Source organism: Myxocyprinus asiaticus, chromosome 15 (assembly GCF_019703515.2).
Source record: "Myxocyprinus asiaticus isolate MX2 ecotype Aquarium Trade chromosome 15, UBuf_Myxa_2, whole genome shotgun sequence".
Taxonomy (NCBI): domain Eukaryota; kingdom Metazoa; phylum Chordata; class Actinopteri; order Cypriniformes; family Catostomidae; genus Myxocyprinus; species Myxocyprinus asiaticus.
In genome coordinates, this window is record NC_059358.1 from 7504462 (window position 1) to 7518728 (window position 14267).

The following is a 14267-nucleotide window of genomic DNA, read 5'->3' on the forward strand; positions in this document are numbered from 1 at the left end:
AAGATAGTGTCTTGTGTGAACATTATAATTATAAATATTCAGATATACAGGTGCATCTCAATAAATTGGAATGTCGTGGAAAAGTTCATTTATTTCAGTAATTCAACTCAAATTGTGAAACTCGTGTATTAAATAAATTCAGTGCACACAGACTGAAGTAGTTTAAGTCTTTGGTTCTTTTAATTGTGATGATTTTGGCTCACATTTAACAAAAACCCACCAATTCACTATCTCAAAAAATTAGAATATGGTGACATGCCAATCAGCTAATCAACTCAAAACACCTGCAAAGGTTTCCTGAGCCTTCAAAATGGTCTCTCAGTTTGGTTCACTAAGCTACACAATCATGGGGAAGACTGCTGATCTGACAGTTGTCCAGAAGACAATCATTGACACCCTTCACAAGGAGGGTAAGCCACAAACATTCATTGCCAAAGAAGCTGGCTGTTCACAGAGTGCTGTATCCAAGCATGTTAACAGAAAGTTGAGTGGAAGGAAAAAGTGTGGAAGAAAAAGATGCACAACCAACTGAGAGAACCGCAGCCTTATGATTGTCAAGCAAAATCGATTCAAGAATTTGGGTGAACTTCACAAGGAATGGACTGAGGCTGGGGTCAAGGCATCAAGAGCCACCACACACACAGACGTGTCAAGGAATTTGGCTACAGTTGTCATATTCCTCTTGTCAAGCCACTCCTGAACCACAGACAACGTCAGAGGCGTCTTACCTGGGCTAAGGAGAAGAAGAACTGGACTGTTGCCCAGTGGTCCAAAGTCCTCTTTTCAGATCAGAGCAAGTTTTGTATTTCATTTGGAAACCAAGGTCCTAGAGTCTGGAGGAAGGGTGGAGAAGCTCATAGCCCAAGTTGCTTGAAGTCCAGTGTTAAGTTTCCACAGTCTGTGATGATTTGGGGTGCAATGTCATCTGCTGGTGTTGGTCCATTGTGTTTTTTGAAAACCAAAGTCACTGCACCCGTTTACCAAGAAATTTTGGAGCACTTCATGCTTCCTTCTGCTGACCAGCTTTTTAAAGATGCTGATTTCATTTTCCAGCAGGATTTGGCACCTGCCCACACTGCCAAAAGCACCAAAAGTTGGTTAAATGACCATGGTGTTGGTGTGCTTGACTGGCCAGCAAACTCACCAGACCTGAACCCCATAGAGAATCTATGGGGTATTGTCAAGAGGAAAATGAGAAACAAGAGACCAAAAAATGCAGATGAGCTGAAGGCCACTGTCAAAGAAACTTGGGCTTCCATACCACCTCAGCAGTGCCACAAACTGATCACCTCCATGCCACGCCGAATTGAGGCAGTAATTAAAGCAAAAGGAGCCCCTACCAAGTATTGAGTACATATACAGTAAATGAACATACTTTCCAGAAGGCCAACAATTCACTAAAAATGTTTTTTTTAATTGGTCTTATGATGTATTCTAATTTTTTGAGATAGTGAATTGGTGGGTTTTTGTTAAATGTGAGCCAAAATCATCACAATTAAAAGAACCAAAGACTTAAACTACTTCAGTCTGTGTGCATTGAATTTATTTAATACACGAGTTTCACAATTTGAGTTGAGTTACTGAAATAAATGAACTTTTCCACGACATTCTAATTTATTGAGATGCACCTGTATAATCAAATATTTAATTAGTTTGAGAGAGACCTACTTGACCTTACTGATGGACTTGACACAGCAACACACCATGCACTTGCAAGATATTGGCCAGGCAATCCTTCTGCATTTGTGTACTTGCATAGAGTGTCTTTCTGGCATTTGCCACTTACATTTTGTGAACCTTTAGTTTGTTGGCCAGCCCCGCAAAGCCCTGCATTTCTTCTACAAAGCTTACAGTAGAGCTGTACAGACAAGGGAACCTTTGAAGGAGCTGTTGATTTTTCGTTGATGCTTGGTTGTCTCGCCGTTTGCCTTGTACCATATTGAATCATGGTTGTTTTTTTATTGCTTTGCTCTTCGCTGCAGTTTTTCAAGCAATAACTCACTTTTGTTCTTTGGCTTAATATCTGAATCTGTATGTCTGCATCTTTGACTCCTCAGCACGGCAGTCTCTGACCAGACCCAAGTCGTTTGTTTCCACCAGACTTCTGTCTCTGGAGGAGGCGCAGGCTCGCACCCAAGCTCCTCTTCTCCTGCAGGGATCTCCACATGAGTTACATGGACAGTTTCACACTGTGCTGGACCTGCCTCCAGAGAAGTGGGTTCCTTTGATAAGGCCAATGACTTTACTTTTAATATGAAAACTAATGATTTACTCACCCTAATGTTATTTTAAACCTGTACGCTGCTATTCTTTCTTCGGAACACGAGAATTTTTGAATTTTTACGCATCTTTTTTTCAAGCAACAATCCAAAAAGGATGGAAATGCCATAAGTTGTTTAAATTACTTCTGACTTCTGAAGCCATACAATAGCTTTGTGTGAGGAATAAATGGAAATTTAGGTTGTTAGGCTCTGAAAATCTTCCTCTCTGCTACAACTATCAAATCTCATTCTCCATCCCATTTAAACTGATATGCCATGCAAGAACCAGTAGCATTTTGGGGTCTGACATTTAAACCTATATATACTGTACATTAACATGCCAATTTTAAATTTGAACGTTTAAATTTCAGAGCTTCATCGGAGGGGAACATTGATCTGTTCCTCATACAAAGCTGTTTTATGGTTTCAGAAGACTTTGAATACAGCATATAGCATACATAGTCATATGGACTTCTTAAATTATAATGTTGTTGAAAGATGTGGTCACCATGAGCTGCCTTTGTATGGAGAGTTGGGGTGAACTTTTTATTTTTTTTTAAATATAAATTCAAGCATATTGTTAATTGATCATTCTATTCATTTTTCTTGTCATTTCCCTTTAGGAGGAAAAGAGGCATGAAGGTCCGGAAAACAGCAGGTGGGAGCTGGAAGACATTCTTTGCCATCGGGAAACCTGCAGCAGGGGGTCGGCGCGAACCCACCAGGATCACCTCTCTGTTCCAGCCCTCTACCTCTCATGCAGGTACAGTGCTGTGAAAAAGTATTTGCCCCATTCTGATTTCTTCTGTTTTTGTGTTAATCTTATACTAAATTGATTCAAAAATTCTAACAAAATCAAACATAAAACAAAGGCAATCTGAGTAAACACAAAATACAGTTTTTAAATGATGATTTTATTTGTTGAAGTAAAAAAGTTATCCAATACCAACTGGGCCTGTGTGAAAAAAGTATTTGCCCCCTTAGTTACTATATCCCCAAATCTATGAAACTGCATTCATAATGGAGTTCTGTTGGACTAGAGACTCACAGGCCTGATTATTGCCAGCCCTGTTTAATCAACTCAACACCTCAATAGAACTTTTTCAGCAGAATGAAGTAGGCTAATGGGTCCCAGCCAGTAGCACACTATGCCAAGGTCGAAAGACATTCCAGAAATGATGAGGAAAAAGGTGATTGAAATACATCAGTCTGGGAAGGGTTACAAAGCCATTTCAAAGGCTCTGGGACTCCAAAAAACCACAGTGAGAGCCATTATCTCCAAAAGAAGAAAACTTGGCACAGTAGTAAACCTTCCCAGAAGTGGCCGACCTTCCAAAATTCCTCCAAGAGCACAGCGACGACTGATCCAGGAAGTCACAAAAAAGCCAAAGACAACATCCAAGGAACTGCAGACCTCTCTCGCATCATTATAGGTCACTGTTCATGACTCTACTATCAGAAAGACACTGGCCAAAAATGGCATCCATGGAAGAGTGGTGAGGTGAAAACCCCTGCTAACCCAGAAGAACATTAAGGCTTGTCTGAATTTTGCTAAAACACACCTTTATGATCCTCAAACCTTTTGGGAGAATGTGCTGTGGACTGATGAGTCGAAAGAGGAACTGTTTGGAAGACAGGGGTCCCATTACATCTGGCATAAATCAAACACAGAATTCCACAAAAAGAACATCTTACCTATAGTCAAGCATGGTGGTGGTAGTGTGATGGTGTGGGGATGCTTTGCTGCTTCAGGGACAGGGCGACTTGCAATAATTGAGGGAAACATGTATTCTGCTCTCTACCAGAAAATCCTAAAGGAGAACGTCTTGTCATCAGTCCGTGAGTTGAAGCTCAAGTGCAACTGGATTATGCAGCAAGACAATGATCCAAAGCATAGGAGTCCACCTCTGAATTGCTCAAAAGAAGCAAAAGTTTTGAAGTGGCCTAGTCAAATTCCTGATTTGAACCCGATTGAGATGCTGTGGCAGGACCCTCCAATGTGGCTGAACTAAAGCAGTTCTGCAAAGAAGAGTAGGCCAAAATTCCACCACAGCATTGTGAAAGACTGTTCTCCAGTTATCGGAAGCGTTTGCTTGCAGTTGTTGCTGCTAAAGGTGGCACAACCAGCTATTAAGTTTAAGGGGCAGTTCGTTTTTCACATGGGTGATATAGGTGTTGGATAATTTTTTTTTGCTTCAATAAAAAAAATTATATATATATATATATATATATATTTAAAAAAAATATTTTGTGTTTACTCAGGTTGCCTTTGTTTTATGTTATATCTCATTTGAAGATCTAAAACAATTTATTATGAAATATACACCAAAAAAAGGGGGGGGAAATAGTTTTTAACATCACTGTATCTGACACATTTCACAAATATCTCTGGAATGAGCTCCACCCTAAACATATTTACATGTCTCGATGTCAGAGGAAAAATCTTCCTCAGTTTATCTGTTGCATACTGTATGTGTTTTAGGTTGCAGGATGGACATTGTGACACTCCGGTCAGCAAAGAGTGAGGAGTCCCTGTCATCTCAGCACAGTGGAGCAGGTATAAATTACGTTGTGAAATGCTTGTTTGATAATACCATTCATTAAAAAGCCATTAACATTTAGTGTTTTTGTAGTTGGAGCATGGTGGTTGTAATGCTAAGGTCATGGGTTTGTTTCCCAGGGAATGTGTGAATTTAAAAAATGTATACGCTAAATGTACTAAGTCACTTCAGAAAAATTTGCCAAATGTGTAAAATAATATGAAAGGAAAAATGTATATTATTTCTAAATAAACCCTGACTGATTATCAGGACCCCCATGCAGTTAATTAATTAGTTAATTTTGCAATAATGACCATCTGACTGAACATAATCATGGCTAGTTACCAAATAAATAAATGGACATAAAATATTGAATAGAGTTCAAATTATTTTAACATAGAGTTAGGGATTGAGACTTTGTGTAGGCAAATTTTACTTAGCCCAGTAAACAACCACCCAGAACACCCTATCGACTTCATAGCAATGCACTTAAAACACCCAAAACAATGTCTACTTCGGTCAGACATGAACGTTAAGTGTCTGTTTACAGGGCATGTGATGCAAATTTTAGTCATCAGCAGAGTGCTCCAGCAGTGACCGCATGCAGACTGATTTTTCTAACCACGCATACTCTGAACGCGCAGTATGAATTATTTGCACTAATAAGTGGGTCCATAATGTTACAACACTCACCGTTGAGCTGTTAGTGCTAGAAAATGTAATTGCCAGTAAACAACAGGAGACGAAGGTGGAAACAACAACAGTGGATGTGCACGTCAAGAGTATGTGTGTGAGGAGGTCAGTAGAGTACCTGCTTTTGTATAACTTGAAACTGAAGGACTATAAAGACATTTTTGTGGGTCTAAACTCCCGAAGAGAAATAGTTCAGAATTTCAGCAGTGGCAGCACGTATGCATCAACAGCCAGTGTATGCTTGCACACAAAGTATGAGGCATACTTTGAAAGTGTTCAAAGAGTGTTCGACTGTACACAAGACACCAAGCGTTTGTGTCAAAACCGAAGTATAATTTGGGCTTTAGTAAATGCATAGCAACGCCCTGTCAAACACACCCAACACCCTAGCATTACGGTGGCAAGTTTTGCACAGGCAAGCAACACTCACTTAAACAAAAATGATGTGTGATATGTTTCAGGTCAGGGGAAGACGCAGCAGTTACGGAGACCTCGCTCTATCAGTGATGGTCTCTCTGTGGCTGCCTCCATCGACCCTCAGCTCCTTCCCCAGTGTTTACCATCTACAATCCACCCCAGCCACTCTTACGACAACCTGCTGCCTGGGGAAACCCATTGTCCTAATGAGGAAGAGGATGAGCATGAAGATGAAGAGGGTGTGTACATGCTGCCTGATTTCTCCGAGGAGCCATCTGCATCATGGATGGCAGAAGATGTCATTGACTTTAGCCCCACCTTCCTGGAAGATGGGCCAATAGGATTGGGGAACACTGATGGGACTACTAGCAGCTCAGAGTCCCCTCCTGCAGCCGCACCCCCTCCATACCGTTGTCTGAGTCATCAAGGACATGCCCTATCAGGGAGCCAGTGTTCAATTACGGAGGATCCCGACTCAGTGTTGAACCAATCAGAGGCCATGGCCCGACGGAGTTTGATCCTGGCCGCAGCGGCTCCGCCTCGGCAAGTGTTCTGTCAACATAAGCCGTCTGTGGTCGCTAATCCTCCCGCAACCTCTGCCCTGCATGGCGAGTCAAATGTAAGCCCATCCCACAGCCAGACGCCAGCTTCAGTGACTTCTGCACCCCCTTTCCAGCCCCCTCAAGAGAGGCGTTCCTTTACACGTAAAATGGTACATGCTCTTTCTGCTAAAGCTCCAAAATCCCCACCTCTGGACATCTCTGACCCCATTGCCATCAGCCTGCCTGCAAAGGTGAATTTGAGTATATTAAAAAGTTCATTAATTTTGATTGTATCTTTAAAGGTAAAGTGTGTCATTTTTGGATGTTAAAATACTTTCTCATTTACTTTGAATAGAAGCAAACCATTCGGGTTGACTCCCTGAAGAATTTAAACACTGTTTCTCTGGCACTTTTAATACATTGCACTGCATTGGTGCCAAATTTGTATGGTGAACTAAATCCATTTGTGGTCATGGATTGGTTTAGGAAAAATATTTTAAAAAGGTGCAGCACATAGATCATGTCATGTTTATGTGAATCCGTTTTACGTGTTCTTAACTTTTAAGGTTCTGGAAATGATTGGTGGGCGAGCAGGTGAATTGCAGCCTGGACCCCCAAGCACTGGACCCCCCCAGCCACCCCAGATGATATCTATGCTCTTGAGGTCATGTGACTTTCAGCTCACAGAGAGCTGCCAGCAAGAGCTCAGCAGTAAGTTGGGCCCCAGCGTCAAGATCAAGGGCCCCAGTAAGTCCACTCCCTTATGTCTTAATGCAGTGGTTACCAAACTTTTAACCCAAACTATCAAGGGAAATTCCACCCAAAAATGAATATTCTTTTATTCACCCTCTTGTTGTTCCAAACCTGTATGTTTTTTTCCTTCCGTGGAGCACAAACGGAGATGATAGGCAAAATATTAGCCTCAGTCCCCATTGACTTTCATTGTGTCGAAAAAAAGATTTAAGTGATTGGTGACTGAGGCTAACATTCTGCCTGATTTCCTTTTGTGTTCCATGGAAGAAAGAAGGTCATACATGTTTGGAACAACAAGAGGGTGAGTGAATAACAGAATTTTCAACTATGTATCTGTTTAATGTCCAGAGACAACTATAAGTAAGCAATTATAGGGTTGATTTCCTGAAGAGTGTAAGCAACGGGTGCCAACTAAGCAGACCTAACTTTGGAATGTATACACCGATCAGCCACAACATTTAAACCACCTGTCTAATATTGTGTAGGTCTCCTTCGTGCCACCAAAACATCGCCAACCCGCATCCCAGAATAGCATTCTGAGATGTGTTCTTCTCACCACAATTGTACAGAGCTGTTATCTGAGTTACCGTAGACTTTGTCAGTTCGAACCAGTCTGGCCATTCTCTGTTGACCTTTCTCATCAAGAAGGCATTTGCATCCGCAGAACTGCCCCTCACTGAATGTTTTTTTGTTTTTGGCACCATTCTGAGTAAATTCTAGAGACTGTTATGCATGAAAATCCCAGGAGATCAGCAGTTACAGAAATACTCAAACCAGCCCATCTGGCACCATCAATAATGCCATTGTCCAAATCATTAAAATCACATTTTTTCCCTGTTCTGATGGCAGATGTGAACATTAACTGAAGCTCCTGACCTGTATCTGCATGATTTTATGCACTGCACTGCTGCCACATGATTGGCTGATTAGATAATCGCATGGATGATTGTTGGTGCCAGACGGCCTGGTTTGAGTATTTTTGAGTATTTCTCCTGGGACTTTTCATGCACAACAGTCTCTAGAATTTACTCCAACTGGTGCCAAAAACAAAAAACATCCAGTGAGCGGCAGTTCTGCGGATGGAAACGCCTTGTTGATGAGAGAGGTCAACAGAGAATGGCCAGACTGGTTCTAACTGATAAAGTCTACGGTAACTCAGATAACCGCTCTTACAATTGTGGTGAGAAGAATATCATTGCAGAATGCTATTCTGAGATGCAGGTTGGCGCTGTTTTGGTGGCATGAGGGGGACCTACACGATATTAGGCAGGTGGTTTTAATGTTGTGGCTGATCAGTGTATATATATATATATATATAGTGATTTTATATGTCTTGAACAATTTTGGGTTACTTTCCAGCATATGCAGTTTGCTATATTCTAATTTCTGAAGCGTTCACTTAATCCAGGCTTTCTCAGTTGTACCCATATACTGAAAAGACAAACTCCGACCCTGAATGACGTGTGGCATCAAGTAAATTTATTATGAGAGAAACTATGCCGTTCCAAATATTTTCTTGTGCGCCCCTAGTTTGGTATCTGCTGTTCTATTGACACAAAAAGTCTGTTGTTTAATGTGAAGACATCCCAAATCCTTATTCTCAAACTATTGTTTTCAGGTGTCTTGGGTCCCACTGGTGTTCTCCTACCTTCACAGCAACCCCCTCCTCCTCCTCCCAAAAACCCTGCACGCCTCATGGCTTTAGCCCTGGCCGAAAGTGCTAACAAGGCCCTGCGGCAAGGTGCCTCTCCCCCTTACCGCTCCCGCCAGAGCGGAACCCCCCCTGACACAGACGTCCGCTTCCAGAGGTCCCTTTCTACTGATGCAGGAGCTCTGTTGTCCTCTGATCCTAATCAGATCTACTCCAGAGTGCGCCCGCTGTCTGTGTGGAGGAATGAGGGTGATGATGATAGAGGAACTGCAACTGAAAAGCCTGCAGAAATATCTGGGGTGGAGCCAAGGTCACCAACTGGGCAGGACACTGGGACTCTCTCTTCTGACAGCTCGGTCTCTGACTCTGTGACATCCAATTCTGAGCTATCAGCTACCAGTTCCTCTGAGGACAATGAGCGAAACCCAGGCCCCATCTATAAGAACGAGGAGCCAATTTCTCCACCTCAAGCACAGCCCTCAAAATCTAGCCCAGCCTCCTCTAGCGATGCCGGTCACTCTCAGAGAAAACCCCCAGCGTATGGGCGTCAGTTTTCAGCTCCGCAGCTTCAGCAGCAGAAATCCAGCACACAGGCCAAGCTTGCAACCCAGCCACACTCTAAGCTCCTGCACTCCAAGTCAGCGAGCTCTCCTCTGGCCCAGGTACGAGCCTTCCAACCCACTCGCCCTAAAGTGCCACCCAAGCCCCCTGATCTTGCTCCCTTAAAGGTTCCGCTCTCACAGACCAACCGTCACGATTACATGCGTCGCTCCCTGGATGCCAACCGCATCCAACGATTAGTAGGGCCTCCTCAAGGGAGCACACCACTTTCCAGAGTTTTCTCTGAGCGCATTAGCAGTACCTCTGACATATTATCTCGCTACCATGCAGCCAGAATGGCCAGTCAAGCTGCACAGGCTGCACACCTTCCCCAACAGCAACAACAGGCCCAGTCTGTTCAAATCAGACCGGTTGTCCCCTCCTTTAAAGATCCATCCAAGTTGGAGAACTTCTATTATGAAATCGGTGCACCAGAGCACCCGCAAGCGCCACCCAGCTATGCACGCCACAGCTATTATAATATGAAGTTGGATCTGGAAGGCAACCTTCGTCTCTCTGACCCATCCAATCAAAGGCCTGTTTCTAGGGGTCAACCTCCTCCCTACAACGCCCAAGGACCTGGGGGTGTTAGGGCTCCACAGCTGTGGTCATCTGAGGCCACACGAGCTTGGGCCGCAGCACATTCTCACTCTTTCTCTTTTACCCATTCTCAGTCTCACCATCGCTCTGAGGATGGATCGTCAGGTCAACCTCACCACCTACATCCCCACAGGCAGACATTGTCGTCTGTCAGGCTTTCCCTCAGCGAAATGTATCCCATCCCTGCAACTGCTGAAGTGGGCTCCTCAGTAGGCATGTTGCCCCTGTCTGTGCACCAGCGTAGCTTGCATCATTCCCAATGTTCGCCTTCTGTGGACCACACCGCCTCTCCGCTTCATCCCTACTTTGAAAACGGGAAGGTGTGCTATAGGCACTTTGAGGCTTCCAGGCTGGATGATTTGCCACTCAATGCTGTATTGAAGCCAAATGAAGCCCAGCCATCTCGGGCTTTCCCAGAACAAGGCCTCACGAAAGATCAGCCTGAGCCTATCTATGTAAACTACCCTTTCGCAAGCCCACCGGGAGCTGGGGTTAATCCAAAGGCCTGGGCGACCACAGACCTTGACGTAGATGATCAACAGGCAACTGAGACACTAGCACCACCTTCAGAGCAACCACATGATGACAAGCTGAAGCAATTAGAGCAAGAAAATCCCACAACTGACTTTGACGGTCCTGCCCAGAATGATGCATTGTCAGATTCCAAAGTGGTCAATAGAGCAGCGTCCACCTGCTCTGCCATGCACTTCCGCAGTCGCTCAGATCCGCAAAGTACCAGCTCAGAGCCATCCCATGTCCTGACAGGGAAGGAAATTGCCTCCTTGCTAATCGAAAAGCTTGCCGAGGATGAAAGAAAGGATCCTTTGGTGCCGACCTCTTCCACTTTATTTTCTTCTCTGCATATCGAGCACCCCCCCAATCCCTACCCCAGTCAGCAGCAACAACCACCTCCTGCTTACAATGTCTACATCCCAGGACCATCTCAAGGGCACTTTGAGGGTCAGGTGCCACTAAGGGAGGGATCAGGAGCTTTCCAACGTCAGGACCCCTTGAGGAGATCTTCCGGAGGTCAGTATAGACAAGCTTTTGATGTCATGCCATCTGGTGACCAAGTCCTTAAATTTTACAGAAACCAAGACTTCATCCTAGGTGCCCAGGAAGAACGCACAACTCCTAACCCTTATCCCTCAAGACCATACTATCAGGACCCCCCGTACCCCAACCGGGGTGCTCAGGCCCTCCCAGAAGCTCCCCACACATGCACTCCACCTACAGTGGCCTTCTCAAACCTAGTGCTTGGATCAACAAGAGGAAACAGGCCCCAGACCGTGGCCACACTGTATAACCAGTACCCATACCAGTCAGGTCCAGTGCTTCCTCATTATCCCAACACACCCCAACAAGATGTTGTTCTGGATCCTTCTCTCCGACCTCCAGGGTTGTGGAACCAGAGTGGAATGAACCGGCAGGGAAGCCTGCCTGAACCCAACTGGACTATCCGAACTGAAGGCCAGACCCGTAGTTACTGCTAAAGAGCATAATTGCTACAAAAGCCCTGTGTCTTTAAAGGGACTTAAAGGGATAGTTCAGCCAAAAATTAAAATTCTGCCATCATTTTCTCATCTTACAAAGGCAGATGTGAGGCAGAATGTTAGCCTCAGTCATAATTCATTTGAATTGTGTAGAAAAAAATATGCAGTTAAAGTGAATGGTAACTGAAGATAACATTCAGCCTAACTACACTTTTAGTGTTCCAACAGAAGAAAAGAAAGTCATACAGGTTTGGAACAATATGAGAGGGTGAGTACATGATGACAGAATTTAAATTTTTGTGAGAACTATCCTATTTAAATTACGTAACATGACATAGTTATAAGCACTATTATGTTTTCTGTACAAGTTAGTGTTTTGTTTTTTAACTCGTGAGGGGAGATGGGATCTGCAGGAACAAAGTTAAATTGGGGACGTCTTCACTTGCATTTCTGTTTTACAAAGACCCCACTGCTCTCCTCCGATTAGAGTGTGTATTTGAGATAAAAGGTGTACGAAAAAGGCATAAAGCTTAAAGGATCAAAGAAGTGAACCATAAAGTGGCTTAAATAAGAAATCATTCCACAACACACTGTGCTGTCCAGCAGAGGGAGTCAGAGAGGTGCAAAGCTGCTGTTCCTCTGACAGGAAGTTGCTCAGTGCCAAATCCATTTTTTTTTTTTTTTTTTTTTTTTTTTTCTGCTTTGGGTTTTATTTGATTTAAGGTTCTTTTTGACAGTAGGTCACACTGTACAGTGGCACAAACTTAATGTTTTACTTTAATCCTCAAAGTACAATAAAGAACCTCAAAAGATGCTGGTTGTTTTTAGAAACTCAAGCTGGCATTTTTTTTTCCCTCATTTATTTTGCTTTTGGCAACAGTGTGATATTGTTTCATTTTGTATTGCTTTTTAAAAATGTCTAAGTTATTGTAAGTTTTCATTTAAACAAGTTCTTGTAAAATAGTTTTATTTGCATTTCTCAAATTTGTTTCAAAGAATGTGAAGGTTAGTGATTTTGTGTTTTGTTTCTTTTTTTTTTTTTTTTTTTTTTTTTAAGTCTGTGTGTGTAAATCTGTATGAGTGCGTCTTACTTGCCCAGAGTATCTGAAGTTAAGCACATAATAAGAAGCGATGTTGCCTTGTGTTCAAGGTATAATTGTCTCGCTAATTTTCTGGAGGGTGTACGATTGAGTGTGCATATTACGGTGAGGTACTGTATTCTGCTCATTATCAAGTGTCAGATGATGTGTTTAATATTGATGTTCTTACCAAAAGCAAGTATTTCTACTAGGCTATGTCCTCCTGTGTCACTCCCAATTCTCCATGGTTTCTGTGATGGAGGAATTCCCAGCAATGTCTAATGACCGGTATTATCCACCGTAAAACACTGAAAATTCCTTCAATGCCCACAATGCTCTTTTTGCAAGACTTTATAAAGTTAAAGCTGATTTATCAGACTACACTTTGTCTCTGTACTGTTCCATTTTTTTTTGGTTTTTACCATAAGTAATACAGAACAGGTCATTAAAATGTCATGGAAATCCTTTAAAAAATTACCAGAGGTGGGCTCTCTAAAAGTTTGGTTAGTGATTAGTGCCTTTCGTTAAATAATCAATCTTCTCTTGTATAGTCAAACTTAATCTTTCCTTTGTTATTGAAAAAGCAAGTTGCAAACCTTGTCCTGACCCTTACAAAAAAAGGTCCTGTTTCTACCATGGTACAGTAATGGTATTAAATGCTAATACCATTGCACTTTGATATAAACCATGGTACAGAATGAGTACTTTATTCATGTATCATGGTATATAGATGGTACTCCAAGGTACTTCAAAGAATACTATGGTGCTTGTCCAAAAAACAATGGTATTACCATGGTATTTTTAGAACTATTTGTAAGTGGGGCCCAGTTGCCCCTATTAAGACAACATTATGTTTCCAAAGCTACATATTAGTACTGTAAGTATTGAGAATACACAGTCTAAATATCAAAATAGTGTGTGTAAGAGAGAGAGAGAGACAGTGTTTGCATGTCTGATATCTCTGTTGTTTTAATACATATCTATGCAGTGTATAACAAATGAAATACGTTCCTAAAACCTTAAAACAGTAAATATTAATGCTACCTATGTATGTCAGCAGACCTGTGTATGTTTAAGTGAGAGAGGTCATGAATGTGGCTTTGAGGTACATGAACTTCATGTCCAACGATCTCCCCTAATGCCTTCAGCACTTTGCAAAAGGCATTTCATCCTATTTTGTAATATTTTCCAATATGTGAATTAAAAACTTGGGCACTGTCAGTGACAAAAACTAGTTTGGAGATTTATTTTATAACAGTATTTTTGTACAAGGATCAGAAGAGGTTGCTTAATGACGACTGTTCTATAAGTACTAGAAAATGACAGTAAATCTCTGGAAAAAAAAAAAAAAAAAGGTTTTGGAATTTCAATATACAACTGGTTCTAATTGTCATGTTTTAAAAGATTATCCTTGCAAACCTTGCTAACTAACAGTGTGATGGTACTTGCATGACTAAATAACATTCCAATTGCGGAACCTGTCAAACTTGACCTAAAAATGGATGCTTTGGTTGTCCCAAGTCTCAGTGTTTGTATTTGTTTCAATTTGCTATTAAAAGACAAGTGTTCTTTGCAGGTTTTGTGTTATTTTAAAAATATTTGAATTTACAGGACTGGCTAGATGTATTCAAGTTACAT

The 14267-nt window shown here is 42.2% G+C and overlaps 1 protein-coding gene across 1 annotated transcript in view; it reads left to right on the forward strand.

The window, feature by feature from the left end:
- Window positions 1–14202, forward strand: part of LOC127453246 (rho GTPase-activating protein 33-like) — a 74674-nt gene extending 60472 nt beyond the window's left edge. Inside the window, exons 19-24 of the mRNA XM_051719494.1 lie at window positions 2058–2214; window positions 2885–3024; window positions 4744–4818; window positions 5956–6704; window positions 7020–7200; window positions 8825–14202. Coding sequence (XP_051575454.1) covers window positions 2058–2214; window positions 2885–3024; window positions 4744–4818; window positions 5956–6704; window positions 7020–7200; window positions 8825–11550 — 4028 coding nt within the window. The 3' untranslated portion in view covers window positions 11551–14202. The remainder of the gene's footprint in view (window positions 1–2057; window positions 2215–2884; window positions 3025–4743; window positions 4819–5955; window positions 6705–7019; window positions 7201–8824) is intronic.
- Window positions 14203–14267: the final 65 nt, after the last annotated feature.